Source organism: Argopecten irradians, chromosome 16 (genome assembly GCF_041381155.1).
Source record: "Argopecten irradians isolate NY chromosome 16, Ai_NY, whole genome shotgun sequence".
Taxonomy (NCBI): domain Eukaryota; kingdom Metazoa; phylum Mollusca; class Bivalvia; order Pectinida; family Pectinidae; genus Argopecten; species Argopecten irradians.
This window is the reverse complement of record NC_091149.1, coordinates 21,376,820-21,404,812: the sequence shown is the minus strand read 5'-3', so window position 1 is coordinate 21,404,812 and position 27,993 is coordinate 21,376,820. Positions and strand designations below refer to the sequence as shown.

Sequence of the window (27,993 nt, the reverse complement as noted above, 5' to 3'; positions counted from 1 at the left end):
GCCTCATTTTCATTCCCATTATAAAGACCATTATAGCAAATTGCTTAAAGAGCTCTTTTTATAGGTTCCCAAATGACTAATTTCAACACAATTTAACCTCTGTATATAGATCACTTTGCTTCAAAGAACATTTTTCCTCTGTCCTTTGGGTGGTCTTTATAGAGAGTTTTAACTGTAGATGTTCAAATTTATAGCGTTACAGGGCGAGAGTAGTTTGACCCCAGCAGGGCATGAACCCACGACCCCAAACTTACTGGTCCGCTTCTCTACCAACTGAGCTAAAGGGAAATCCCCCTATAGCACAAAGCTAGAAGGTGACCATGCATATAACTATGTAGTATGTATCTTTCAAAATGTGTCCCCACCTCCCCTAACACAAACCAACCTAGGTTCTCTGTCCAGTAAATACTTCCACTTGGAATGGTCTACGTCACCAAATGTAACAGTGCGTTGTGATTATTTGCCTGACTTACCTTGATGTACTTCTTTTCGTTAGTGAGAGCCTGTTCTGCGTCGGCCAAGGCATTCTCTGCCATACCAAGTTGTAGGTAACATTTCGCACGAGTGACTAACACTAAGTTATCATCAGGGTTCATGTCCAATGCCTGCAATAAAGACACATAACCATAAAAATTAAGTTTTTTCCTGATATTTTTTTTTATATTATTTTATAATTATAATGCACAAAGGCTAGAAAGTATTCATCCATGATATTCCAAGGGATGCTATCACTGTAATATTATACCCATGCATCCATAGACTATGTCATTTCAAAACTAAGGTATTGACAAGTACTTTGGTCATTTGATGTACATCAAAAGAATCAAATAACGATACACTGTGATTGTGTGATTGACTGTATGGCTTTGAATCAAAATTGGGTGTCACTGCATTTCCTACTCCAACAATGTTAGAGATACAGCACGATAAGACACTTTTGAAACACTATGTCTTGCTTAACCTCTAACTTTTGATAGGTCATTAAGCCGATACAGACGGTTACATATTCAAAGTTGGTATTGGGACAATTATATAACATTTGAATTTCATTTGTATATGTAAATAGTCATTGTAAAATCCATCTCAAACTAAATATTCACATCTCTTCATGTAAACTTTTGTGACCAAAACAAAACTTCATGTTGATAGCAATCCGGCTTGTAAATAGAAAAAATATCTACAAGGTCACTAGCTAAAATGCTTGATCTGCCATCACTTTTACATGTGTTCTGTCCGCTTAAATTCACACCCCGTGTTTTGTATTTCAACCAGCCAACATATTTAAAACTAGGTCAAAATGTTTCTGAAAGGATGCATCCTAATTAATCCGCTAAATTACTATTTTATGAGACCTCAAGTTAAGGTTTTACTATATGATTAAATAGAATTATTAATAACTAAACTGTAAGTACACATTGATGTTATCTCTGTTACAGCAATAAATATTAATATCATAACTGCATTTTTCCTTCCACCTTAATGTGACATAGGAAGTTGCATCAAAGTCTCAAATAAGCCTTCGGAAATGAGAGTCATCAGTCAGTGATTGGCCAGTTTGTTTTTCTTTCCTGAACTGCCTTCAATTTTACTATGAGATAGTCTAAGGGTAGTCTAAGGGTGTATATGATGACAGCTTATAGTGAAAGTAACCCCTGAAGTATCGAGGAAAGTTTAGTGAGATCTGGATCTTTTGATCATGCATACATATGTATGTATGTGTAACAGGATGCAGGATTTACAACAAATCTAATCACTGCCACTGCCAGAATTCAAACTCGGGATTTCTGGGTTACTAATCTGACACTTAAAGAGAAGTCCTCTCTAGCCGAGGACACCTAAAGAGAAGTTCTCTCTAGCCGAGGACACCTAAAGAGAAGTTCTCTCTAGCCGAGTGATATATTTTTGCTAGTATTGACCAGGGTTACATATGTGGATAGAAAACAAATTGGAGATACACAGATAGAGTATAATAAGCATGTGTGCATGCATGTACATGTATCCCTTTATATAAAACACATAGATTAATTTTACACAATATTATAATAATTTATAAAATTGCTAGCTGGTGATTTCTAGTTTTGAAAGAATCACTAATTAAGTTAATTAAATTACAAATGTAACATTTTCATTTCCTTATAGTATGATATACATTTTCTATGTGAGCTTACCCAGTATTTAAAGTCTCCTAAATCTAATAATGTTATTAGCCAAGTTAAGTACAGACTAAAAGCTTATAAATACAATACACATAACAAATATATAATACAAAATGGCCGTTCCAATTAAGCCGATCAATGTGTTAATCTATAAATCGTCAATTAATCCTTTGGGATTAGGATAATAAAGAAAAAAATGCATCAGTACCCGAGTGAAACTGTCCACTGCAGTTTGCCACTGTTGGACGTGGATGAAGTACATTCCTTCATCACGTAAAGTCTCAAAAGATCCGGTCTCTTCTTTCTCCGACCCCATGTCGCTGTCGTCTCGGCCTTTCCTTCTACCGGGCATTGTCGTTAGGTCTTTTGTTCTCTGTTAATTGGATACAATACAAAAGATCTTATCCAATTATCAAATTTTACCTTGACGTAATTATGATAGCCCTTGTAACTAAGCTATACTACCACCAGGGGTCGCTCAACGGGCACTTGCCAGTACCAATTAGTATCGGGTTTTATCCAGACAAACGCGGAAGAAGCTAGATAAGCTCCGAATATTTGTTGTTATTGGTTACCGACAAAATATACAATGTGACACTCAGTCATTTAGCCTCATTACACTCAAAAGAAGCAACTGTTATTTACCATGAATGTCGAGTATAAATTTGATTTATATTTCTACCGATTCGATAATGCATTTCGAAAATAAACAAGTAATTTACGAAACTACTTCGACCAGCTCCGCATGCATTTTGCATTTGTTTGAAAATGGCGGACAGCGACAAGAAGCAGACGCCGGACGTAGAAAATGATTCGAATGAAAAAAGTCTAGAAGATTTCATAACGCAACATTACCAGCAACAAAAAGTGTGTTACAAAGTTATGATTAATTACATGGTTGATAACAATACAGTTGATAAAGTCACAGTAGAGTCTAGCACTTATATGGCAAACGTTTTTGACGTTATATTATTAGCTCGTTAGCGGAAAAGATATCACCTTCTGACTGACTTTTCAGTCAGAAGGTGATATCTTTTCCGCTACAACAGTAGCTAGTTGACAGTGAGAGTTTGACAGTTTAATAATCTTATTTCGATATTTGAGATTGAGTCTGATATCAAGTCTTTGGAACTGGCCAAAGAGTATGAATAATTATTTTTTCTAAGAATAAAAATTCCCTGTGCACACTTTGAAAATTCATCTCTAATAATGACATGTCATCAATGAGAATAGTGTGCCGCCGCCCGCCAGCCAGACTCGTTTCCGCCAACGGTCCCCAGACTTTCTGGTCTGCCACACTCTACCGACTGAACTAAACAGAAATTTCCTCTAACCCAAAGCTACTAACGTTAGAATGTAGAAGGCGATCATATCACTTGTTAGCAGGTTTTGATTGTACATTGTGGTACGGTTGCTTTCTAGGTTCGTCGAAAAACAGGGAATCAAGATTTCTTTTGATTTATGCAAGAAAAAATTACAAACCTGTGATTTGTTTCCACCATATTCTAGAGAAATAATACCCTGAAAAAAATAATTAACTTTTTTTTTAGTGATATCCTGAAAAAATATACCATAAATCACGACTCCTTTATTAGATATCAACCCCAATTCCAAAAATGGCGGGCATTACGATTGCAAAAGTTTATGATTTTCAGCAGACACTGTATGCCTATTTTACATTAAAAACTGAGTAAATCATTTTCAATTATAAGTATGTTTGTTTTTGAAATGATGCTTACTAGTTTTAAGCACAAAATTTATTTGAAAGGCCAGATGATTGTTTCCTTACCGGTAGGCCTACGTAACACACTCGTTACAGCTCAGTGACACAAGTGACACCACCAAGCCAAGGTGGAAACTAGCCCCTCTGGCTGCTAATTTAGCCCCAGTGGGTGTTGGTCAGGGAGTGTACACACCTTTTGATTGTACATTGTGGTACGGTTGCTTTCTAGGTTCGTGCTAGAGGGAATCAATTTCCCTTTAGCTCAGTCGGTAGAGCGGTGGACCAGTAAGTCCGGGTTCATGGGTTGGAGCGCGACTGGCGGTACACTACTCTTGCCCTGTACATACTTATTTTGTACAGTTAAAACCTACTACGTCACTATCTTTCTAACGTGTTTGCCCACAAACATAGACCAACTCAGGTTCTCTCTCCGAGATGCCTCGAATATTTACTCCCATTTCAAGTGGTGTTGAAAAACAGGGGAAATAAAGATTTCTGTTGAGTGCCTTGACCAGCAATCAAACCTGGGTCTACGGTGTGTGAAAAACTAAGGCTCTACTGACCAAGACAAAGAAGCATGCTCTGTCTGAGCTGAGTGACAGAGACCGTATTAACGCTATATGTACATTGAGCCACACCGACCTGCTCCTTTTACACTACTCCCCCTGTTTTTCTTGAGAATCAGATACTCCGGTTTCCGGGTTTTACTGTTAGAAACTAAATTAGTAGTAAGATCACCGCCATTTGCACGAGTTGTGTTTTGAATATCGACGAACCCAAGATATTACAAACTTGCGACGAGGCTGATTTTTGTCGAATAACCAACTCAGTGTTTATGTAGATAAGCACTATGGCGAAAGTAGGATGGATAGGCGATTTCGTGGAGGGGAAAGAAGATTTCAATTGTTACATCGAACGGCCTGAGCAATTTTTTGCAGCCAATGACATTGCCGATGATAAACGTTGTTGCTGTGTTTCTAGCCGTGTAGGGGCTGACACATACGCGTTATTGAGAAACATTCTGACCCCAGACCTCCCAAGTACGAAGTCCTATGATGAAATAAAGACTGCATTGTCAGGACATTTCGCCCCCAAACCCCTCGTAATAGCTGACGGTTTAAGTTTCACAGTAGGAAACAACAAGTGGGGGAATCCGTGTCTGATTATGTTGTGAGTCTTAAGAAATTAGCCAAAGACTGTGACTTTCAAGATTTTCTGAATCAAGCCCTACGTGATAGACTGGTTTGTGGGTTAATGAGTGAGGTAATCCAAAAGAAACTGTTGGCCGAAAAAGATTTGGATCTTGCCAAGGCAACCGAGATAGCGTTAGCTGTAGAGATGGCGACCAAAAACACAGAGGAGATGGGACAGCCTGTATCAGTAACTCAGTCGGTCAATTATGTAAACCGTAAGTCGAATCGGAGTCGTATGGGTAAATCTTTGAAACTAGGTCAAAGTGAGAAGTCTAAAAAGCCGGACAATCCAAAGTCGTGTTTTCGGTGTGGAGGAAAGCATGCACAGTCGGACTGTAAGTTTATCAAAGAGAAGTGCTACTCTTGTCAGCAGATTGGACATATCGGGAAAAAATGTCCAAACAAAAGGTCCAAAGGTCATGTAGGTGCTCAGAATAAGTATGTCGAAGTAGAGGAATGTGACAGGGACAATGACGATGAAGATGGATTCTTATTTGGACTATATTCAGTGAATGATTCGGACAATTCAGGATACAAGGTAAATCTTAAGCTGGACGGTAATCCGGTCGAGTTCGAGATTGATACGGGTGCGGCAGTAACCGTGTGCGCGGAGAATGTGTACGACCAGTACTTTTCTCATCTGCCCTTGCAAAAACCGACCGTAAGGCTTAGAGACTATGGTGAGAAGGACGCGTACCATTACTTGGTGAGATATCGTACTAGTTCCAGTGAACTATGGTAGTCAGAATTATGTGTTACATCTTTACGTGTTGTTTGTGGCGATCAACCGTCATTGCTAGGTAGAAACTGGCTTAAACACGTGAAGTTAGGGGCCCACTGGCAAAGTATTTTTGCCTTGAAGTGTTATCCGAAATCCGATGGTGTGAAATCTGAAGTCGACAAGCTGCTTGCGAAGCATCATAAACTGTTTGAAAAAGGTTTAGGAACCATAACCGAGTTCAAAGCGCAGGTCAAGGTCAAAGATGGTGCGCAGCCGATATCTTGTAAGGCAAGACCGGTGCCTTTCTCATTGAAGGAATCTGCGTTGAGAAAGAACTCCACAAAATCGAATACAGAGAGTAAGGAGCTTTATCGCGAGTCGAGCGAAGCGATTGGGCGACCCCGATAGTTGTCGTGCCAAAATCGGACAAATCGATACGCCTCTGTGGCGATTTCAAAGTGACGGTGAATAGGTGTCTGGACGAACAGCAATATCCACTACCAAATGTGGAAAGAGATGTTTGCTCAACTACCGTGGACAAAATTCACGAAGTTGGATCTATCCGCAGGCATACTCAGCAATTGAGCTGCAACGAACAATCAAAGCAATACCTGACAATCAACACACATCTAGGTCTGTTCGATATCCACAAATTAGCGTTTGGTGTGTCGTCCAGCTCCAGCCATCTCCATCAGTCATGATCAAATTCTACAAGGATCTACGCATGTAATGAGTCCCGTATAGACGATATCTTGAAAACCAGCTCCGACCGATCAGTGAACACATAGAAATCCTGAGCGAGGTATTGACTCCAACTCGACAAGCACAATGTTCGGTTGCGTAAAGACAAATGCCTGTTCATGCAAATCTGTGTTATAATATGGCCATAGGGTGACAGTGATGAATATCACCCTACCAAGGCTAAAGTCGAAGCAATTAAGGAAGCACCAAGTCCAACGAATGTAACCGAACTGAAATCGCGTATTCTCGTGGCTTTTGAACTATTAATCGGTTTCAGTACTTCTTCCAAATCTCACGTCTACGCTGACCAGCTGCATATACATGAGCTGTTTGAGGCCCAAGACAAACCATGAAAACTGTGACATGCAGGATTCGTTAATGAAGCGTTTTCACAAGCATGGTATAGTTTTCAAGTTGTCACAAAGTGAGCGTGGTTCCGTTAGTACCATGTACGAGAGTATCTAAACTACACGCTCTTGGGAAAGATTGGCGTTGTGAACGCCCGTCTGACCTACGGTAATAGTAGAGGAGGTGAGTGATCTCCAATAGCAGCGAAATAGGACTAGTGCTGAGGACCGAAGGCCAGCATAGCCTATGCATCCGAGGACAACTCTTCAGAAAGAGTGTGATAAAGAAACTATGCCGCAAAATCGAAAAGCAAAGGCACTACGCGTTAGTGAGTTCGGGGTCAGGAAACTTTCACCAAGTGACTCTCTATTGGCCGGTAGGTTAACGTTAGTTGAACCTGGATCACAAACCTGGGGGTAATCAGAAGATTCGTGGGTTCTGAAGAACGGTGGGATCCAGACATTAGCTGCCCTGGCTCGCTGTGCAGAGGTGCGGCTCACAATCTGATCTAGAGCAGGGTTCAGTAACGATAATATGCTGTATACCGGTAAATCCCGAGGTAGCGTGACGGATCATCGTGAATGCTGTAGATGCAATTATCGCGCGCTTGCCACTGCGATGTCTGATGAGAAAGGGAGAGTCTGAAGAATTGGAAAGTGTGTACCATTTCACACTCTACAGTACCCACGACTTGCCGATTCTGTTTGATGAATGATATAGCGACAGAGGACTCGACGCGCGACCCGGTACTACTCGAATGGTACTTGACTACACCCGTAAGGGATGGTGTTAGCCCGTGGGGCCCGTATTTATACATCAGATAGCGATTGTACGAGCCCGTTTACTTCCAACGGCTAAAGATGAAACAATAGCAGAGGTGAGCACAGGAGTTAGGCGATGGAGGGCTGGGGGTTTGCGATGGTTGTGTATCTACCGCCAACTTTTATCGCTCGACGATCGACGTTTCTGGTGTCAGTTCGTTTCGCATGAACATCATTGTTGGAATGAGATCGTAATGGGAAAGCGGCTAAGGGGCCGGAGGTGGGGCTGGTTATTCTTATGGTGGGCCATAACTCGTGGACTCAGAAGAGCTATTGAGCGAAGCTTGGGTCGAATAGCTTCTGTAAGAGCTTGGTCAGTGTTACAGCGAAAGATACGTGATGTCTGCCGGCTAGCGTGCTGCTTCATTCCTGGTCATATGGCCTATCACGTGTGTCTGTTAGCAAGCGTTGTTGAGTTGTACTATTGATTTTGTCGGGAAGACGGTAGAGCAAGAGTACATGAAACAAATGCAACTTTTTGGTCGCGTTATTGATAGTCCCATATCCAAAGGTGGATACGAGGTGACTCCAGGTCATGGTCGGTGGGCGTAGAAAGGGGTGTAGATCACTGTCCAGCCGCGTAGTTCGTATCGATTGAGGTTAGCGGGCGCTTGTCTCTTTGTTTAGTATCGATTATGATGGGTTTTCTCGTCTCAGTGAGGTGAAGTTGTCTCTCGCCGTACTATTTGGGGCACGGCACAATTATTCTTCGTACCAGTAGAATTGCGGATAAATGATTTCCTTTAGGCAAAACAATAGTAGATGAAGCAAGAAGCTCGTAAGGAGGCAACCAGTACCATCCCGCTTCGCCACGGCGGTAGGCTGACCGATCAGATCTTTGGTACTCCAGGTACTTAAGCGTGCAGTCGTGACGAAGCAAGTATTTTGATGGAAATGGTACAGGTTTGCTATTCAGCATAGGGAGCTCTTGTAAATCGTGGCTGAAGTAATCGGATCCAACACCGCTACATCTTCCGGGGTTGACTGGCAGTATCGCTTGCTGAATTGTTTTCTTAAGCCGACAATTAAAGAACGCGCAGGTATTTATCAGATGGCTGAGTAAGAACCGCATTGAGTCTAGAGATAGGCTGGACAAAACGGTTGTGTGCTGGTAAGCAAGCCGAACAGAGAACGCCAAACCCATGACATAGGACGCTCTCAACAGCAGGGGTCGAGTACAGTTCTTCTGCACTTCACTGAAGCAGATCTGTACGTGTTAGGATTTTCCGTAAGTCAGGTCTACATAGAGAATCGAATCCCAACGGGATAGGATTGTGAAGCAATTTAGTTTTCACGCTTACGTACCCCGTGCGCGTGGGACGCTTGACATTCGTTACGCGCATGATCGATCAGCCTCTTAGTCATCGGGGGAAGAACTGTTAAATGAGGACAGTATGCCTCATACAGAAAGGACAGTCCAGTTAGTGTTACCCGAGGAGTCATATCGCAGATAGATCTGCCGAAACAAGGAAGTATTCTTTACCGCCTCTAGAAATCTCTAAATGTAAAAGGAACCTCCATGCGCGACTGCCCTCGTGATCCGGCAAAAGTAAAAACATGCCTAATGGACAGTAGTGCCAAAACGGGAGAGTTCCAGCCAGCATCAGACCACCAGTCCCTGAAGCCAATTGCAAAGGCTGCCAGGAATCCCACGTGCGCGGCTGAGAGACTCCCTGTATGCCGCATCCTCCCCAAGGCGAAAAAACCGGGCACGGCCAGGACACCATCTAGAACTTGATGCTGAGAACTGTTGATTGTGTTAAAAATAATTATTAACTGTTTTTTAAACGTGCTTTTCCTATGAGTTGTTGGATAAAAAGTTTATATTTTGTAAAACGATTAATTGCACGTATCAAGTATGTCTTTTTGAGGAGTAATTATTTTATTGACTAGTGTAAGCATTAGTTTATAATATAAACAAATTAAGCTTTTATCTGTATAAATATATATAGAGATTATTTTTTTCTCTTGCAGGAAAATGGAAAGATGGATGCGACCGAGGATATTGATGAATGCCCGCACTGCCAATTTCTTTGACAGAGCTATTGCAGAGAGCAGAAGGTAATATATACATGTATATGTTATTATATAAATATTTCAGGATTTCCTTTTATTTATGATATATAAATTTGTACTTTTACACTTAATCCTACTGCCTTTGTCAGGGTTTTAGGCCACGTTGGCCGAGTGGTTAAGACGTCTCGAAATTTTACCACAAGCTCTCCACCTCTTGGTCGCGAGTTCAAATCCCATGTGGGGCAGTTGCCTGGTACTGACCGCTGGTCGGTGGTTTTTCTCCGGGTACTCTGGCTTTCCTCCACCAACAAACCTGGCACGTCCTTACATGACCCTGGCTGTTTATAGGACATTAATTTAATGAACTTGTCAGGGTTAATTAACATAACTTAACATATTTTAATGTCGCTATACAGTTTTGGAAACATTTACCTATATTTCTGTCAACACCAGGGCCCCTATTGTAACCTGGATATCCCACTTTATAATGATAAACTGTACCAGTAATATATGTAAATCATGTAATTTGTGGCAGGCCACCTCTGCTAATTTTAATACATTTAAAAATCAAGTTTTAATGTTTAAGGAAGCTGATGACAATTAATTAGCATATATATGTGTTACATTTGAATCTATTACAATCAGTGGTACAAACATTTCTTTCATTTTTTTTAAATTTTGTGTATTGAATTTATCAAAAAGAAAATTTGTGACCTAGTTATAACATGGAAATTGTGGGGTCTATAGAATTTGGGAGTTTTAAAAGAGGGTTTTAAAGAATGATTTGTATAAAGTTTTTCCAACACATAATTATAAGTACTAAGACTAATAGTAATTAGTCATATTTTTGCACTAACTTTATTGCTACAATGTATGGTCTAGATTTACACTTTTTGTTTGGATCCAATTTTACAGAATGAATAAAGAGGTCGGCAAATCACAAGCCAAACTGGATAAGTTGTCTGCAGAGTTTGGAGCTGAAAGGATGTCTGCTTGGCAGGCAGAGCATGCTGCTGAAGTTCTGATGCCCCAACAAGTAGAAGTACTAGGCTTACAGCAACCAGGAACAACCTGAGGACGATTTATTCTAATGGAAGTTAACACATTAAACTATTGGTAACGAACAGAGGTAGACATTGTGTTCACCCCTTGTGCCTCTTTTATTGGTATTCAATTTGAAGAGGTACAAGGATAATTTTCAATTGAGCGAAGACCTAGAGACATATGGAAGCATGAAGTTTTGATTTGATAACTCTCGTTTATTCTTGACATGAATTGCATAATTTACACAACACAGAGAAGTAACTTTGTATATACCGGTAAATGTGATATGTGGACAGCTCCCTTAACATTACAGATATTGAAGCTCACTTTTGCCAGCACTGAACTGAAAGAAAGCAAGAAAAAACAAAGATTTTTTTATACTCTATTGGTGTCTCTGTTCGATCAGTTGTGAATATTTCATGTTTAATCAAAACAAATCTCTACAAAATATTATATATACTAATTTTAAAAAAATATATACTAATTTAAAGGCCAACTACCTTTCCTGATTAAAACATAAAGGTTTCTTTAAAACATTAATAACATCAGAACATATATACTGATGGTCTAAGATGACCTTACAACACTAAACAGATGCAAGATTTCCTCTTTTATATATGATAACAGTGGAGAGTCATTTTGCTGTTTTGCCGTCTGGCGCAGTGATAGTCAACTACCACGCAGTATTAAGGACGACGACGGGAAACATACATTTAAGACCACCCGCGTTATGAAAGTTAAGATTTTATTTATTTTAATAGAATTGTCCAGAATGTCATGATATGTTTAAGTATTAACAGTAATTTAATAACTTTTGTGACTCTACAAAATTATTGATCTCGTTTTACATTCCTATTTTAGAAATTAAAAGCTGTTTCAGAAAGGTAGTTGACTTTAATATTCTGATAGTTTATAATGATATCAATTATATGTAAGGAGTGAAAATAGAACCTTTGGGCTTCTTATACATATACTGAATTTTGTTCGTTCATAATTTAAACATTGTTCATATCATGTACATACATTATTTGAATTACATATTTGTAATTGATTGCAATTTAATATGATTAAAATATTTTTAAGTTATTCTCAAAATGATGTTAGAGTTCGTAAATCATCCTTAAAACACAAATCGTCCTTTATACTGCTGACTGAAATTCATTTGAAATGGCCCGTCAGCTTTATAATGTACAATAATGTACACTACAAAATATGCATCAAGTATGTCAATATATCACAGTTACTTCCCTTGGTGTATAGAATACATACATGTATAAAACCCAGCTGGTCAAAACTAGTCGCAATATAACGCTGGCTATAGAGAGAGATTCTCTGTAGCTGGATCAGTTGAGTGCCAGACTTGTAATCCAGAGGTCTGGAGTTTGATCCCTGGTTTTTTTTATATATATGTTTTATATAGTAGAGCTTAATTAGCAGACTACTGCAGAGAAATTGTATGTATTAAGATGCTACACAGAACATAATCAACATTTATTATTGAGACGATAATGAATAACTGTTTGCTTGTGTTTATAGAATTATTATGCCTAACACATACATTTGTACAATACAACAATTTTATTTTAGATCTTGCGCTATCAGCTCTAATTCATTCTGTATGGAGCAAAGCACCACACATTTTTAGGTCATCTTTTTTTAGGTTCACGTTTTGAACTTTTTCTCAAGTTCTAATAGTACAATTTGACTAAAACTTGCCTGAAACGATTCTGACAACATCCCGACCAAGAGTTGTTATTTTTCGGGTCAATCCAAAATTCAAAAAGTCCACCACAGCGGCCATCTTGTAAACACATTTTGAACTTTTCAAGTTTTACTAGTGTGATTTAGCTGAAACTTGCATGAAATGATCCGGACATGGTCTTGACCAAGTGTTGTTATTTTTCGGTTCGATCAGAAATACAAGATGGCCGACACAGCCGCCATCTTTAATACACATTTTGAAATTCTTCTCAAGTTCTACCAGTGTGATTTAGCTGAAACTTGCATAAAATGATCCTGACATGGTCCCTACCAAGTGTTGTTATTTTTCGGGTCGATTTCAATTCCAAAAAGGCTGCCACAACCGCCTTCTTGAAAACACATTTTGAACTTCTTATCAAGTTCTTTTAAGGCACACTACCTTTCGAAAGCAAAATAAGAACAGAGAATACATATCGATGGCTGAAGATGAGGTTACAACACCAAACACATGCAAGATTTCCTGTGTAATATATACGATAATAGTAGAGATTCAATTCGCTGTTTTGCCGTCTGGCACAGTGATGATTAACTACCGCGTGGTGGTATTTAGGACGACGGCAGGAAACATAAAACAGCCCGCAATTATGAAAATATACATTTTATTTATTCTAATTATACTGTTAAGAAGGTGATGATAAGTGCGTTAGTAACGGTAAGTTAATGACTTTCGCGACTCTACAAAATTATTGATCTCGTTTTACATTCCCATTTTAAAAATTAGAAGCGGTTTCGGAAAGTTAGTGGGTCTTTAAGTGCAATTTAGCTTAAACTGGCATGAAAGGATCCTGACACGGTCCCGACCAAGTGTTTATTTTTTGGGGTTGATCCGAAATCCAAGATGGCTGCAACAGCCACTGTCTTGAAAAAACATTTCAAATTTCTTCTCATGTTTGGCTGAAACTTGCCTGAATTGGTTGATATGGATCTTGACAAAGTATTGTTACATCTCTGGTTGATCCCAAAATGAAGATGGCTACCATGACACCATATCTAATTAATTTCCAATACAACTTTTGCCAAAGAAGTCAGATGATCTCTGAAGTTAATACTCAAAGGTATGCATCCTTTTTACCGAAGAAAAATTCCAATTTGTCTGCACAATGTTTATAACAGATACAAATGTCTTTTGTAGTCAGCAGAGTGGCATCTTTAACCCACATTTTATTTCAATGAAATACTCTATAGTAATAATAAACAAGTTTTGGCTACAGGGAATGTAATAAGGTTCCCATTAAAACATCAGAAAGGTGAAAAACATGAAGACATGGTTTGGTAGGTTGGATATATGGAGGGTAGAGATACCACCTAACTTTCTTTTGAGACTACTAAATTTAATGACATCCATTTCTAATCAAGTTTGCGAAGACTATCATCATTAGCAGATTTTAAAAAAATGATGGAACTTCCTATCAATAGTAAAAAAAATATGTAGATGTTTAACTTCACAGATATGAGCTTTTGCTTTAATTGAAGCTACTTCTACTCAAAACTGAAAAGGCCCTGGGATGATGGAGTATCAGTTGTGTTCATATGAATGGCTTTAACCTTCATTCAAAGTCACAAGGGTCAAATAGTCTTAATTTGTAGGTGATTTCCTATCAATACCTTATGGTCCTAGAGACCTGGTATTAGGCTTGTACATGTACTTGTAGCATGCTTGGATGAAGAGCTACTAAATTTGTTCAAATGAATGACCTTGACTTTTATTCAAGGTCACATGGATAAGCTAATCATAGGCTATTTAACCGACTTGTAAATAACTAGTAAACATAAAAACCTAATATTAGGCCTGTAGCGACACTAAGGTGGATAGCTACCCACCATGGCCCAAAGAGCCATGCAGTCATCATAATCAGCTTAACTATGTCATGGCGCGGCATCCGGCGTACATCCGTCAACATTTTCTTTTCACTACTAGTCATAGATGACTCATGTAGATCTACATTGATTGTAACCAAATTTGGTCAGAAACATCCTATGGGGAAGGGGAGCTGAGTTTGTATACATTTTGGCTGGAAGCTTCTGAATGGGATGAAGATTCAGAAAATTGAAAAATGATTCATTTCCTTATAACATGTATATATAACCGATTCATCTTTGCCTGGAACAAATGCTTGTGGCGACAAACACATGGTACAGTGCATTTGGTACGTCCTGGAACAAATACTAGTGCTTACGTAATATTGACCAGTTATAACTGTTCCATTTCCTTTACTGTCTGGTCTTCTTAATGTCTGCATACATACTTTATACTTCATAAGTATCTTCAACTACTACTCTAACGTCATTGTACCCAAATTGATACCAATACACGTATATTTATCTTATATGACATTTGTTGCTTGGAGTGCTTCACTTTTTAGCCCACCATCTGTATTCAAATCGCCTTTCGTCCGTGGTCCGTCTGTAAACAACTCTTGTTACCGCTATTTCTCAGAATGTACCCAAGGGATCTTTTTCAAAGTTTTATATGTAAGTTTCCCCCTATGTGCTCTTGTTGTGCATAACTTACACTTTGGGACCGATCGGTCAACAAGATGGCCGCCAAGCAGCCATCCTTGGATTTTGACAATTGAAGATTGTTACCGCTATTTCTCATAAAGTAGTAAAGGGATAATATGTGTCTCAAATTTCATGTTCAAGTTCCCTAGGGGTCTTGTTGTGCAATATTGCATTTTCGGACTGATCGGTGCACAAGATGGCCGACAGGCCGCCATCTTGGATATTGATTAGTTTTTGAATGTATTACCCGCTATTTCTTAGAAATTACTGAAGCAATCTGTCTCAAATTGTAAATGTAAGATCCCCTAGGACTTCATTAGAGCTCACTTAAAAACCAATTTAAACAAATATGTTAAAGTCAGATTTGACTAGTTTGGCGTCGAATTTATTTAAGAGATCTCTATCGGTCTGTTTAAATATCATCCATTTATGGTTTCGTTTACTAAGTAGTACGCCTGAATGGCAACGGAAGAAACGAACAAGCCATGAACAGTTGATTTTAAACCGATTTGAGCGATCCTGACGTCAACTTATATAAATGTATCAGGTAGGGTAGTAGGGCATACAAATGTAATCCACATTACGTTAGAACGGACTACAGTTACATGTAATAGTACTCAACTGATGTTATTGTAGCGGATACTGAAGTACTATATGTTGTGTATACTTTTAAGTGAAATTACTGTTTATGTTGTAATGACGAAAACTAGCCCTGTGACCAGTTCACACGATCAAAACCTCACACTTCTAAATATACCTGTTACAATATATGATATAACTTATTGTTTGTGATCAAGATCTACAAGTTTCATACAAATGATAGGCAGAGTACAAGGACACTCCGAAGACATTGCCATAGATACTTTCACATATACTTGTACCATAATTTTTTCCATCTGTTAAGTTTGGATGATAAAATTTAAAATCTTCAGTGACATCATTTAGGCTAGAACGAATAAACGTACAGTACCCGGCCTGCAACACCTTTCGGTCGGGTACGAAATTGTGTCTATGTGTCCAATGTGGAGCAGTGCCTCAGAAAACCACTAGGACACACTATTCTATACTTTATTGGAGGTTTTCATTTATCTTCTGCGTTTTCGCATGCATTTATTTATGATTATTGTCTAAAACAAACATAAAAATTATTCGTAATATTTATCGTACCTGCACTCAAAAGATGGCAAGTTCACATTTTATAGACTTGTATGAGTTTCCTTCGAAAAGACCTACATATACAAAAGTTAAGTACATGTATATGTCAAACATAATGTCTGGCTGTGAAACTAATATTTCATACGTTTCGGTATGGCCTCATAAGTAAACGACATATACATGTCCGATAAAATGCATACAACCGTTTTGAATATATGGGTTGCATATAAGCGTTACTTTGTTCCATTAGCAGTAACAGACACCAGTTGTAACTTTATAGACGACACCATTTTCTGTCAAACAGTCTTCTGAGCTACAGTATTTTATCGCCTATGACCACTTGGAACTCCAACATATATCCAATACGATATTAAATAATATTCCTTTTGTCTTCAAGCTACATTTACACATTATCCTGGTGGTATATAGATCAAAAGTCATCGTGTTTTTTTCTAAAGTTGAATGTTACTTAGGTAAAAATATGTCATGGATTTCTGTTAAATTTTGTGATAGTACCTACACGTGACTTACATTTTGTCTGAAGAATGTCGTTAAATTTTAAGACTGTTTTCCGTATACTTTTTAGCAAATGGTGTATATTCACTAATGTGTTTACACTTTAACCTGCTTGATTAAATTCAATTACGTTGATTTTCGTACATTGGTTTTGGTTATTTAGAAATATCTTTAGCATCATATGGTTTCGCGTACAGGTGTACTTTAAGAAACTGCGTCTTTCATCCTATTGGGAGCCTGCGGCGTCGAATATCAACACGTATTTATTTAATGTTTAATTAGTGTTTTTAAAGAGGATCACTTGATGACACATGGTGTATATACAGCAAATAAACACACATGTTTGTATGGTCACTTAGTTCAGTGTACCATAAACTTTGAAAACAGCATGGTATTCACCATTCTGTATAAATTGTAGGTATTTCAGCAGGAAATTATTTTGTTACGGTGGATACAAGTCGAAATTTATCATGTTTAACGGACCGTAATGTGAATGTGAACGTTCTCGGATTTCTTAAAACAAATATATTACTTATAAAACAAACAACAACAAAAAACACAAAAACCCAAAAAACCAGCATTTGGGATTACAAGGCACCAGAAAGAAAAAATAATGACCAGCTTGACGCTTTTTCTCTGTGTGTTATTTACATTCACAAGTCAAGTCTCATCAAACACACACGATGACGTCAAAGACTTACTCGCAGACATCTTCACCACAAACTCATACAACAAGATGGTTCGTCCCACCGCAGACCAAACTAGTCCACTAAACATGTTCGTGGACCTACATCTAGTGGGGATAACCGACATCGATGAAGTGCAGGAGAAGATGACAACCACGGCGTCTCTGGAGGTGATATGGGTAGATGAATACATGATCTGGAATCCGGTAGATTACAACGGCACAAGTGTGATTTATGTGTCTCAGAAAGATATATGGAAGCCGGATATAGCTCTGGAGAATGGGTTTTCAAAACTTAAAGAACTTGGCGATGATTTTATACTGGCGAGAATTTATCATGATGGGGTGGTGGAATGGCGGCCATATGATGTGTTTAATACGAAATGTTCCATTGATATCACGTATTTCCCGTTTGACAAACAGACGTGTGACATTGTGTTCGGGGTGTGGATGTCACCCCTGAGTGATGTGGATGTCGAACTAGGACTTGAGGGTATTGTTCTTGACGCGTACCAATCTAACGGTGAATGGGAACTTCTGTCTACCTCCGCTAAGTCTTCCGAATCGCTCATGGAAGGAGCCATCGTCACATTTTCTGTTACTGTGAAACGAAAACCCGAATACATTCTGTTCAACGTTGTACTTCCTATCATAATGATGTCACTACTGTCGGTTTTTGTCTTCGTCTTGCCTGTGGACTGTGGCGAGAAGATGGGTTATATCATGACCGTTTATCTAGCCTTCGCTGTCTTCTTAACAATTGTCGGCGAATCTCTCCCAGTCAGCTCCACCATGTCGTTATTAAGCGTATACCTTATATTTCTGCTCTTTCTTGGCACTGCTGTTGTCATGATTACAGCGTTAGAGCTCAGAATTCACTATCGTGACAATTCCTGGAAAGTTCCAATGTTCGGCAAATTCGTAGTTTGGTTAAGCAAACGACTACGATGCAAACGGAGAACTAAAGTTTCGCATAATGAAAACACAACGGACTTAAACCTGTCAAAAAGCGACGAAAGGACAAACTGTAAGGATGGAACATCGATAAATAGAGAATTTATGGGACCAGGCGTTTCTGTAGAGTTAACGTGGCCAGACGTTACTTCTGCGATTGATTTTCTCGCCTTCTGGCTGTTCTTGGTAACAGATATAATAGCAACCATTGTGATATTTGCTGAAGGCTATGTCAAGAGTAATAAATAATCATGTGACCGTCTTAGGTTCAAGAGATTTCATAGGTAAATTAACTGATTGATAATCGATCGATAACAATCGGAACAATCTAACTAGATTATGTTATTTTGGATGCACACACATTTCACTGCAGCGAATGTAAGGCTTACATTTATGAATGGACTCTAAATCTTTTATGTTTATCTGTCTAAAAGCCTGCTAAAGACTTTATGAAATCAAAATTCCAAGTATTGTATAAAGAAAAAATATCATGAAACAATGTAAGCCAACAATCATCTTCTGGACAAGATTGAGCATGCTACTCTCCGTGTGTCAACTGATAAACCCCTCCGTTTAAAATGGCTTCTACACAACAGTGCTATGAATATTTTCTATGTACATGTAACCCGTCACTGGTTTCTAATGGTTTCAATGGAACTGGAATCACTGTTTCTCTACAGAAAGCAATGCTGGTTGATTTTGTGCTGAACTACGGAATATTTTTGACATTTGTCTGTCTTTTTCGTTTTTAATTCAAATAAAAATAAACAGTTGTCGCCATTTTTTTTACTTTATGGCTGATATTGAAATGCTAGCAAAACATATAAATATTTATTGATTTAGACAATTGCATTCACAAATTGAATATGATTTAGACAATTGCATTCACAAATTGAATATCAATACCTGTGATTTATATATCGTGTTTGAAGGACACAGTAGTTATCATCACCACCAAGGTTGGGGTTAGTGTTTCAATGGATCTGCACTGAACCGTGTCTCTAACACTTTAATATCTTTTAATTACTCAGCTGCATCCATGTGTGAAATAAACCTTTGGCGTACGATGTTTCAACATTAATAATAGTGTTTATGTTCATCATAAAAATCAATGTTCTTTATAATGATGAACAATCACACATCCACCTAGGGTATCATAGAAGTATGGAGATAACTATTTATACAAGCAGCATCATTAAACACAGAATTCCATCATAAAATTGTTTTGATTGTCAGATGATATACATACAAGGTCGGACAGATGTTTGTTTGTACTTAATACACTTAACAGCAGGGACCTTTTCTACATATTGCTATACAGGCCACGCTGCATTTCTCTAGAGATTTACTTCTGAGTAATGTCAACTCGTTTTTGTTTTCTTTGAAAAATAATCATGTGTGTCTACTATTGATTTATGTTAGCATTATATTTAACATAGCCTTACTACTTACCACAGTATATGTCGCACTTCCCAGAAGAGGTACTCGTCTCAGAGTTCCGGAGGAGTACATTCCATGCTTTTAGATTTCATGGGATTAGTAGATGCGTCTTTATTTTTATCTCTTAAAACACCAGTACTTATGCACAGCTGCCGTCACTGTACTATTCCACAGATAAAATTGCCTTTTGATAGTCTTTGGTGAAATGGAAAATGATACTGGAGTGCGGTTATTCGTTCAATGTGATGCGTTTTCAAAATCATCAAAGGATTAAGCCAATGTAATGCACTATCATAACCAGAATGAAAAGTAGACCACCTACTGTGTAAGACAATTTACGAATACCATATGCAAATATCATAACATTTACAAGATGAAGTCGTTTGTCTTGCACTAAATTGATTTTTGTTTCACATATGTAAGCAACAGCGCAATGATAATCTAGTGGAAGATAAAAACCATCTGGAAACTTCAGAACTGACTACACAATAACAGGGAAAAATGGATGTAAAGTTTTCAGTATCAATGTTATGTGTGCTTGCCGCTCATTTGTGTCCTGCTTCCTCGTACACAAACGACAATGTAAAAGCTTTGTTAACGAATATCTTCACCACAAACTCTTACAATAAGATAGTCCGCCCTACGTCAGACCACTCAAGACCTCTAACAATGTATGTGGATTTTAGTCTAGTCGGTATAAGCGACATTGACGAGGTCCAAGAAAAGATGTCGACCACAGCGTTCCTTATCCTAGAATGGGAAGACGAATACATGATATGGGACCCAGCCGCATACAATGGAACAAATACCATATACGTACCTCAGAACAAAATATGGAAGCCCGATATTGCCTTGGAGAATGGTTTCACCAAATTAAAGGAACTTGGGGATGACTTTCTGCTGACTACGATTGAAAATGGCGGACTGGTTACATGGCGGCCGTATGATGTGTTTGAGACAAAATGCTCGATAAATATAGAATATTTTCCATTTGATAAGCAAACATGTGAACTACAATTTGGGGTGTGGACGAGTCCACTCGATCAAATAGATGTGGAGCTCGGGTCAGAAGGAGCCATTTTGCTTGATGAATATCAACCGAATGGCGAATGGGATCTCCTATCGACGTCTGCCGCTTCTTCAGAATCAAGCACGGATGGAGCGATCGTTACGTTTTCTATAACGGTAAAGAGAAAACCCCAATATATTCTTTACAACGTAGTCCTCCCTATCATAATGTTATCCCTTCTCTCCGTGTTCGTTTTTGCACTTCCGGTCGATAGTGGTGAGAAGATTGGCTATATAATGACGGTCTACCTGGCGTTCGCTGTGTTTTTAACAATTGTGAGTGCGTCACTTCCGGTAAGTTCTTCTATGTCCTTGCTGAGCATGTACCTGATCTTGCTTGTGTTTCTTGGGACTGGAGTTGTCATGATCACTATACTCGAGCTCAGAATCCACTACCGGGATAATTCCTACAGGATACCTAAAATTGTCGCAGCTCTGGTGCGCTTCAGTAAAACGCTGAGATGCATCAGATGGAATCAGGTTCACCTAGACACCGTGAAAGAATTTGAAGAAGATATTCCCAGCAGAAAAGAAAAAGAGGAAATTATCAAAAGCAAAGAAGAAGAGGTTGCAAAGAAGATTACAAAGAATGCTTTTCTGGACCCGCAGATTTCTTCTGAGCTGACATGGTCTGATGTGACATCCGCCATCGACTTCTATTGTTTCTGGATTTTCTTGATAACAAATATCGTAACAACAGTTCTCATATTTGTTAGTGGCTACATTAAAAGTAACATGTAATTGTTTCGGCCATAAAATAATCCAAGTTTAAGTATAGTTTTGTTTTAATTGTGACAAATGTTTTAGAACTAATTGTTAGTTATACGCTCCAGTTATAGAAATAGATACATCATTGTTATAATTTTTTCGAACATTTCGGCCATTTCAAAGGTTGCATTTATTCATAATGTTCTTTCGAATATACTGACAAAGACCTCGATAGAATAACGCTTCACTCTCCGCTTACTGAATGGTTTATTGTGTATTTCATCAATATATTTTTATTGGCTTGGCCTTAATGACTTCTCTTGTTAATTCTAAATTAAGAAACCGTACTTGTATCTTGATAAACGAGTAATAGACTGGCTTGAAAAGTAGACAATATCTTTTGTCCACAATGTCCAATTAAGTTGTTTCATACAGACAAATGACTATAAGGAGATCCAGTGTTATCTGAAGTACAACAGTTTATATTATTCCATTGACCGATATTATTATCATCAGAGATACCTACAATGGTATTACTAAGGTATTATTAAGAGATATAACTGTTTTGTATTGTGTATCTGTACTGTAATCGAAAAATACAATTGTGTAATTGGGGATTGTTACATTTCTCCTGAATCAATTTGGTTTACATTAAAGTTTCGATAATTGATATGTACACTAATTTTCTAGATACGTGTTAAAATCATTTCTATTAAAGTAGTATGTGCCGTAATTTTCATACTCATGAATCAAGATGAGTTTTTAAAGATATTTTATTTCCCCATAAAAAACCCATTGTTTTCATAATTACATTACTTCAAAACTTGTATGTTTTAGTTTTACAAGTACAAATAATATCTTATAATAGTTTTTAGCAGTACTGCCAAAAGTCTTTTCATTGTCAGCTACACTGCAATAAAATGGGTACATATCATCCGACTTCAAAGCTTTATATTTCACACTTTCATTTTACATTTTAAGTGTTATTAATGATTGTAAAATGATTTTCTGCATGCTTTCATCTGAACATGCATAAAACAATGTTTTTACAGAGTATACATTTTGTGCTGTATAACATTTAAAGGCATGATATATATTTGTATATGTATTTCAATGTTTTTCAGTTTAATTAATCACACCCCATGGTTTTTAATGGAATGTACGGAAGACAAATAACTTGTCAAAACTTTAGATTGTCTTCATATCTATATAGTGTACATGTATTTTGTTATTTTAGAACAATCAACTAAATCGATGTATATCCGTTTTCATTTTAATTTAGTAGAAAGCATTGGAAATGTTATACAAACAATTTTCAATTCTTCGTTCGATGCCTTAATTTCGAAATTATATCAGATTTAATTATCAACATTGGGAAACTTTTTCAGTTGGCACTCCTAGCGAAATGAATGCCAACTGAAACATTTTCAATGCTGAAGTATGGCGTTACAACCAGGGCCGTACAAATAAGTAACTAATATTTGGGACCATACGAGGGTATTACGCAATAGATAGCGTCATGTAAGTGCATGACTTAATGACTGGGGTCAAATGAGAGTTTGAAGCAAACGTTCGGGTCATTTAGGTTCGTTTGGGGGAAATAATGGGTTGCTAACAAGCATAATCCTATTTCTTGTCTAAACAGTATGTTTAACTTGTTTGATGTCGAATAAAAGATCAAACATGTCTAACATCAATCGATCATTAACAAGATTGTCTAATGAACTAATGCGATTAGGCAATGAATTATTATTGCATTATTGCATTATTCTTAATGCATCAAAGCGTGAAAATAACGGTTATTAAAACCAAATTTCTACCAGGAACACTTCTTTAATTTCACTCCTTCATCTAAATTACGTAAATAGCCCAGAAGATAACCTGCCTCCATTAGTTAATTACTGTAAGGTATTTTTCATATTGATGTCAAGTAATCCCGGGTCCACGGTGGCCGAGTGGTTAAGATGTCTCGACCTATTAGCACAAGCCCTCGACCTCTGTGTCGCGAGTTCAAATTCCACGCAGGGCAATGGACAGGTACATGTACTCGTCCGTAAATGACCCAAACCAAACTTCACTAAAGTAAAGTAATTCATCAGCTATCAGCCCCACTGACTATATAATATCATACGACGGGGCAAACAGAAATAACTTCACATTTGTCTAATCACTTTAGGACATTTGATTGTTGATTAATGACTGCGCTGAAACTATAAAGTGTTTTGATAGTAAACATTCAGAGTGTAATATCAAACATCCCGGAGACGGCGGGAACCAGGGAACCATATCACGCCGCGTCCCGACTCGTAGCGACGGCGCGTGGAGGTGATGGAAGAGAGAAAATGAACGATACCAATGTCAGTGTTTGCATGTTAAATGGTCATCCTTCGTTCGGTAAAAGGCGATAAATTATTCAATGAAAGATCTGTGATTTGACCAAACTAATAAAGCTACCTATTTAAACGTGGGTATTAGTCGGGGATAGTTTATTGATATTCCCGGTGTTGCCTAATATAACGAACCGAACAATAATTTACACACATTCTAATGTACTAAGTCAAAGAATACTGAATTAACAAAATCGAAAGTCATAGAGAAGAGATTGTTTTAATGGAAACCACATATGTTGTTTCCAATAGTATGCGATATTGATTATTATTAAATTATTTTTCATTTAAAGATATCGATTTACATGCAGAATGTGATATGTGTTTAATGATTAATATTTACATTTCCGTTTTCTTTTTGCTATACATCTGTATAACCTTACCAACTGCGAAATCGTTTACACTTGCGTAAACGCAGCTGTTGCTACGCAAGAATACACACACTAGAACACTGGCTTCCGCAAGTAGTGTAAATGCGCATCAAAATTAGGCCTATTGTATCTGTATTGACTAATCTTCAATATAATGCATGTATGAATGTAATGTAAATTTTGGATTTTATATCAGAAAATAAAATATTAAATAAATATTGTATAAATGGGGATGAAAAAGATAAAGTCAATGTGAAACTATATTTTGTGTACTCTCTGAATTTGAAAACATTTCCCGACAAATTGAAGCCAGCTGTTTCGGGATCATCAATCAACCGGCTGTTTCAACATTGAAAAAACACAGAGTTTATTTTATTTGAACACTTGATTTAAATAATATGGTTGGTCGAAATGTAAACATAAGAAATTATTATTATTTTTGTTGTTTACTGATTTGTAAACTGTATTTTTGTACAGATATTTCAACATGACGCGCGAACGCGCGTCATTTAAAAGATCTGTACAGAAATGCAGTTTACACACCAGTAAATAACAAAAAATAAAAATTATACCTTAAATATATTTTTATGCTACGGAAAACAATCTAAGTGTACACTAAATAAATGCAGTTTTTGATTAGAGCACATATAGATTTTTGTGTTATACCTCCATAACATAAAACTTATATTCAGATTAATCAATTTACTAAATATAATCTCTTCAGATTCAAAACTTATTTTGGGACTAATTTGTCAATCATTATGCCTTTATTTCAGCCAATCAGAAGAGACTTAAAAACAGCGACGACCATTTTTGCTTTTATGAACTGATAAAGTAAATGTTTAAGCCAATGATAATGCTCTTTATATGCATAATTGAATTATAAATTTATATTGATTGATTTTAATAATTCCATGCCCTGCAAACATTTTCGATCATTGGTATCACATTGAATACCAATACACGTGACTTGTATACCATGTATGGACGAGAGAGTAGTCAGCGTCACTACCTCTACATAAAATATTAAGAAGGTTTTGATATATATTCAGAAAAAAATATAATCCAATTAATTAAATCTCCCACATCAATGATATGTTTTCATCCTGAAAGGTTAGGATTAGTGTTTCAATGAATCCGCACTGAACCGTGTCTCTAATACTTTCAAGTGTCTTTGCTACACACGATGTTTTAGTATGTTTGGGTATCATAAAAGTCAATTTTCTTTAACATGATGAGCTATCACACATTCGCCCAGTTTGTCATAGAACCAGCATCACTAGATACAGAATACAATTATCAAGTCATTTTGATTGCCAGAATCACAGAGTGTGCATACTAGTTGTGTTTGTTCAGGAAAATGTTTGTACTTCATATAAATATTAGTAGGGACCTTTTCCTCACATATTGAAATAATGTAAAATTGCCTTTTCACAGACTTATTGTGAAAAAGAAAATAATATCTGGAAGGCTGTGTTTTCGTAACCACTACCACTTATATATAACCGTAATAGCTCTAATATTCCAAGGACACCATTGTGTTTTGTCAGATTTGCGGTGAAATTGAGAATAATTTCTGATATGTGGTTGATAGTCCATTGTGATACGTTTTCGACGAAACCTAATGATTAAGTCAAATCGCTGTATTATCACTACCAGAATTAAAGAAAGATTTCCGTCTGCGTAAAATTCACGGAGAACCATTTGCAAGACGATGTCGTTTGTCTTACACCAAATTTATTTTTTTTTCACATATGTAAGCAAAAGTGCAATGGTAATCTAGCGGAAGAACAAAACTACTTGGAAAACACCAGAACTGACTACTAAACACAATAACTGGGAGTAATGTTTTCATTATCAATGTTATGAGTGCTTGCCGCTCATGTGGGTCACGTTTCCTCGTACACGAGCGACAATGTGAAGGCTTTGTTAACGAATATCATTACCACAAACTCCTACAATAAGATAGTCCGCCCTACGCCCGACCATTCAAAACTGCTAGAAATGTTTGTGGATCTTAGTCTAGTCAGGATAAGCGACATAGACGAGGTCCATGAAAAGATGTCGACCACAGCGTGACTCATACTAGAATGGGAAGACGAATACATGATATGGGACCCAGCAGCATATAATGGAACAAATACTATATACGTACATGTACCTCAGAACAAAATATGGAAGCCCGATATCGCCATGGAGAATGGTTTCACCAAATTAAAGGATCTTGGGGATGACTTTCTGCTGATAAGATTGAAAATGACGGGCTGGTTAAATGGCGGCCGTATGATGTGTTTGAGACAAAATGCTCTATAAATATAAAATATTTTCCATTTGATAAGCAAAAATGTAAACTACAGTTTGTGGTGTGGACGAGTCCATTTGAGGAAATACACGTGGAGCTCGGATCGGAAGGAGCCATTTTGCTTGAAGAATATCAACCGAATGGCGAATGGGATCTCCTATCGACGTCTGCCGCTTCTTCAGAATCAAGCACGGATGGAGCAATCGTTACGTTTCCTATAACGGTAAAGAGAAAACCCCAATATATTCTTTACAACGTAGTCCTCCCTATCATAATGTTATCCCTTCTCTCCGTGTTCGTTTTTGCACTTCCGGTCGATAGTGGTGAGAAGATTGGCTATATAATGACGGTCTACCTGGCGTTCGCTGTGTTTTTAACAATTGTAAGTGCGTCACTTCCGGTTAGTTCATCCATGTCCTTGCTGAGCATGTTCCTGATCTTGCTTGTGTTTCTTGGGACTGGCATTGTCATAACTTTATTTGAGCTGAGAATCCACTACCGGGACAATTCTTGCAGAATACCTAGATTCGTCGCAGCTATGGTACGCTTCAGTAAAACGCTGAGATGCATTAGATGGAATATGGTTAACTTAGATACCGTGAAAGCATTTGAAGAAGATATTCCCAACAGAAAAGAAAAAGAAGAAAATACCAACAGCAAAGAGGAAGAGGTTTCAAACAACACTCCAAAGAAAGCCTTTGTGGAGCAGCAGTTTCCCCTGGAACTGACATGGTCAGACGTGACATCAGCCATCGACTTCTATTGTTTCTGGATTCTCATGACGACAAACATCGTAACAACATTTATCATATTTATAAATGGCTACATTAAGAGTAACATGTATTTTGACTTTAAAGCTATCCAAGTTTTGTTTTGATAGGTATGTTTTGAAATCAATTATATGCTTATTTGACATACTTATATTGGTAAAATGTAATGTTCGAACCGTAATATTTCACGTATTGTGTTAAAAGTTTTGAAAAGTGAAATTTCGAATTAATTAAGTCGGACGCGTAAGATATAGACATATAATTGATAATGTATTCTCTATTTAATTTTGTATTATGTGACCATGTTTCAATGATGTGTGTCTTGATTACGGTGCGGACTGCCTTGAACATTCGTCAATGTAGTTTTTCCACAGTGTTTGAATTATTTCATTGTCACATATTTACTATTTCGAATAAATCATATTCTAAACACCAACATTTGGAATAATCCAGTGTTACCTGAAGTACAACAGCCAATATTTTCTTTGACCGGTATCATTATCATCAGAGATGCTTACAATGGTTTCGGCTGAAGAGATATTTCTGTTTTGTATTGTATATAATATTTATGTATTGCTGTCGACAAAGTACAAAAATGTAATTAAAGGTTG

At 37.5% G+C, this 27,993-nt stretch overlaps 3 protein-coding genes and 2 pseudogenes across 8 annotated transcripts in view; 4 read left to right on the top strand and 1 right to left on the bottom strand.

The window, feature by feature from the left end:
- LOC138310687 (outer dynein arm-docking complex subunit 4-like) overlaps window positions 1-2,645 on the bottom strand; it is a 28,476-nt gene extending 25,831 nt beyond the window's left edge. For 3 of the 6 annotated variants that reach the window (XM_069252011.1, XM_069252013.1, XM_069252014.1), the window contains exons 1-2: window positions 2,365-2,644; window positions 474-605 (exon numbers count right to left, since the gene is read on the bottom strand). In XM_069252011.1, coding sequence (XP_069108112.1) covers window positions 474-605; window positions 2,365-2,508 — 276 coding nt within the window. In that variant the 5' untranslated portion in view covers window positions 2,509-2,644. Of the gene's footprint in view, window positions 1-473; window positions 606-2,364 lie in introns of all 6 variants that reach the window. The other 3 variants (XM_069252010.1, XM_069252015.1, XM_069252016.1) reach the window with 3 other exon arrangements.
- A 136-nt stretch (window positions 2,646-2,781) lies between these two features.
- On the top strand, window positions 2,782-12,643 carry LOC138310689 (uncharacterized; annotated as a pseudogene).
- Window positions 12,644-17,310: 4,667 nt separating this feature from the next.
- On the top strand, window positions 17,311-19,140 carry LOC138310098 (neuronal acetylcholine receptor subunit beta-3-like). The gene has a single exon (XM_069251231.1). It carries the CDS (start codon window positions 17,311-17,313, stop codon window positions 18,583-18,585), a length of 1,275 nt encoding a protein of 424 aa, XP_069107332.1. The 3' UTR covers window positions 18,586-19,140.
- Window positions 19,141-20,097: 957 nt separating this feature from the next.
- On the top strand, window positions 20,098-22,215 carry LOC138311034 (neuronal acetylcholine receptor subunit beta-2-like). The gene has a single exon (XM_069252457.1). It carries the CDS (start codon window positions 20,278-20,280, stop codon window positions 21,583-21,585), a length of 1,308 nt encoding a protein of 435 aa, XP_069108558.1. The 5' UTR covers window positions 20,098-20,277; the 3' UTR covers window positions 21,586-22,215.
- A 1,301-nt stretch (window positions 22,216-23,516) lies between these two features.
- Window positions 23,517-27,489, top strand: LOC138310096 (neuronal acetylcholine receptor subunit beta-4-like; annotated as a pseudogene).
- The last annotated feature ends 504 nt before the right edge of the window (window positions 27,490-27,993 follow it).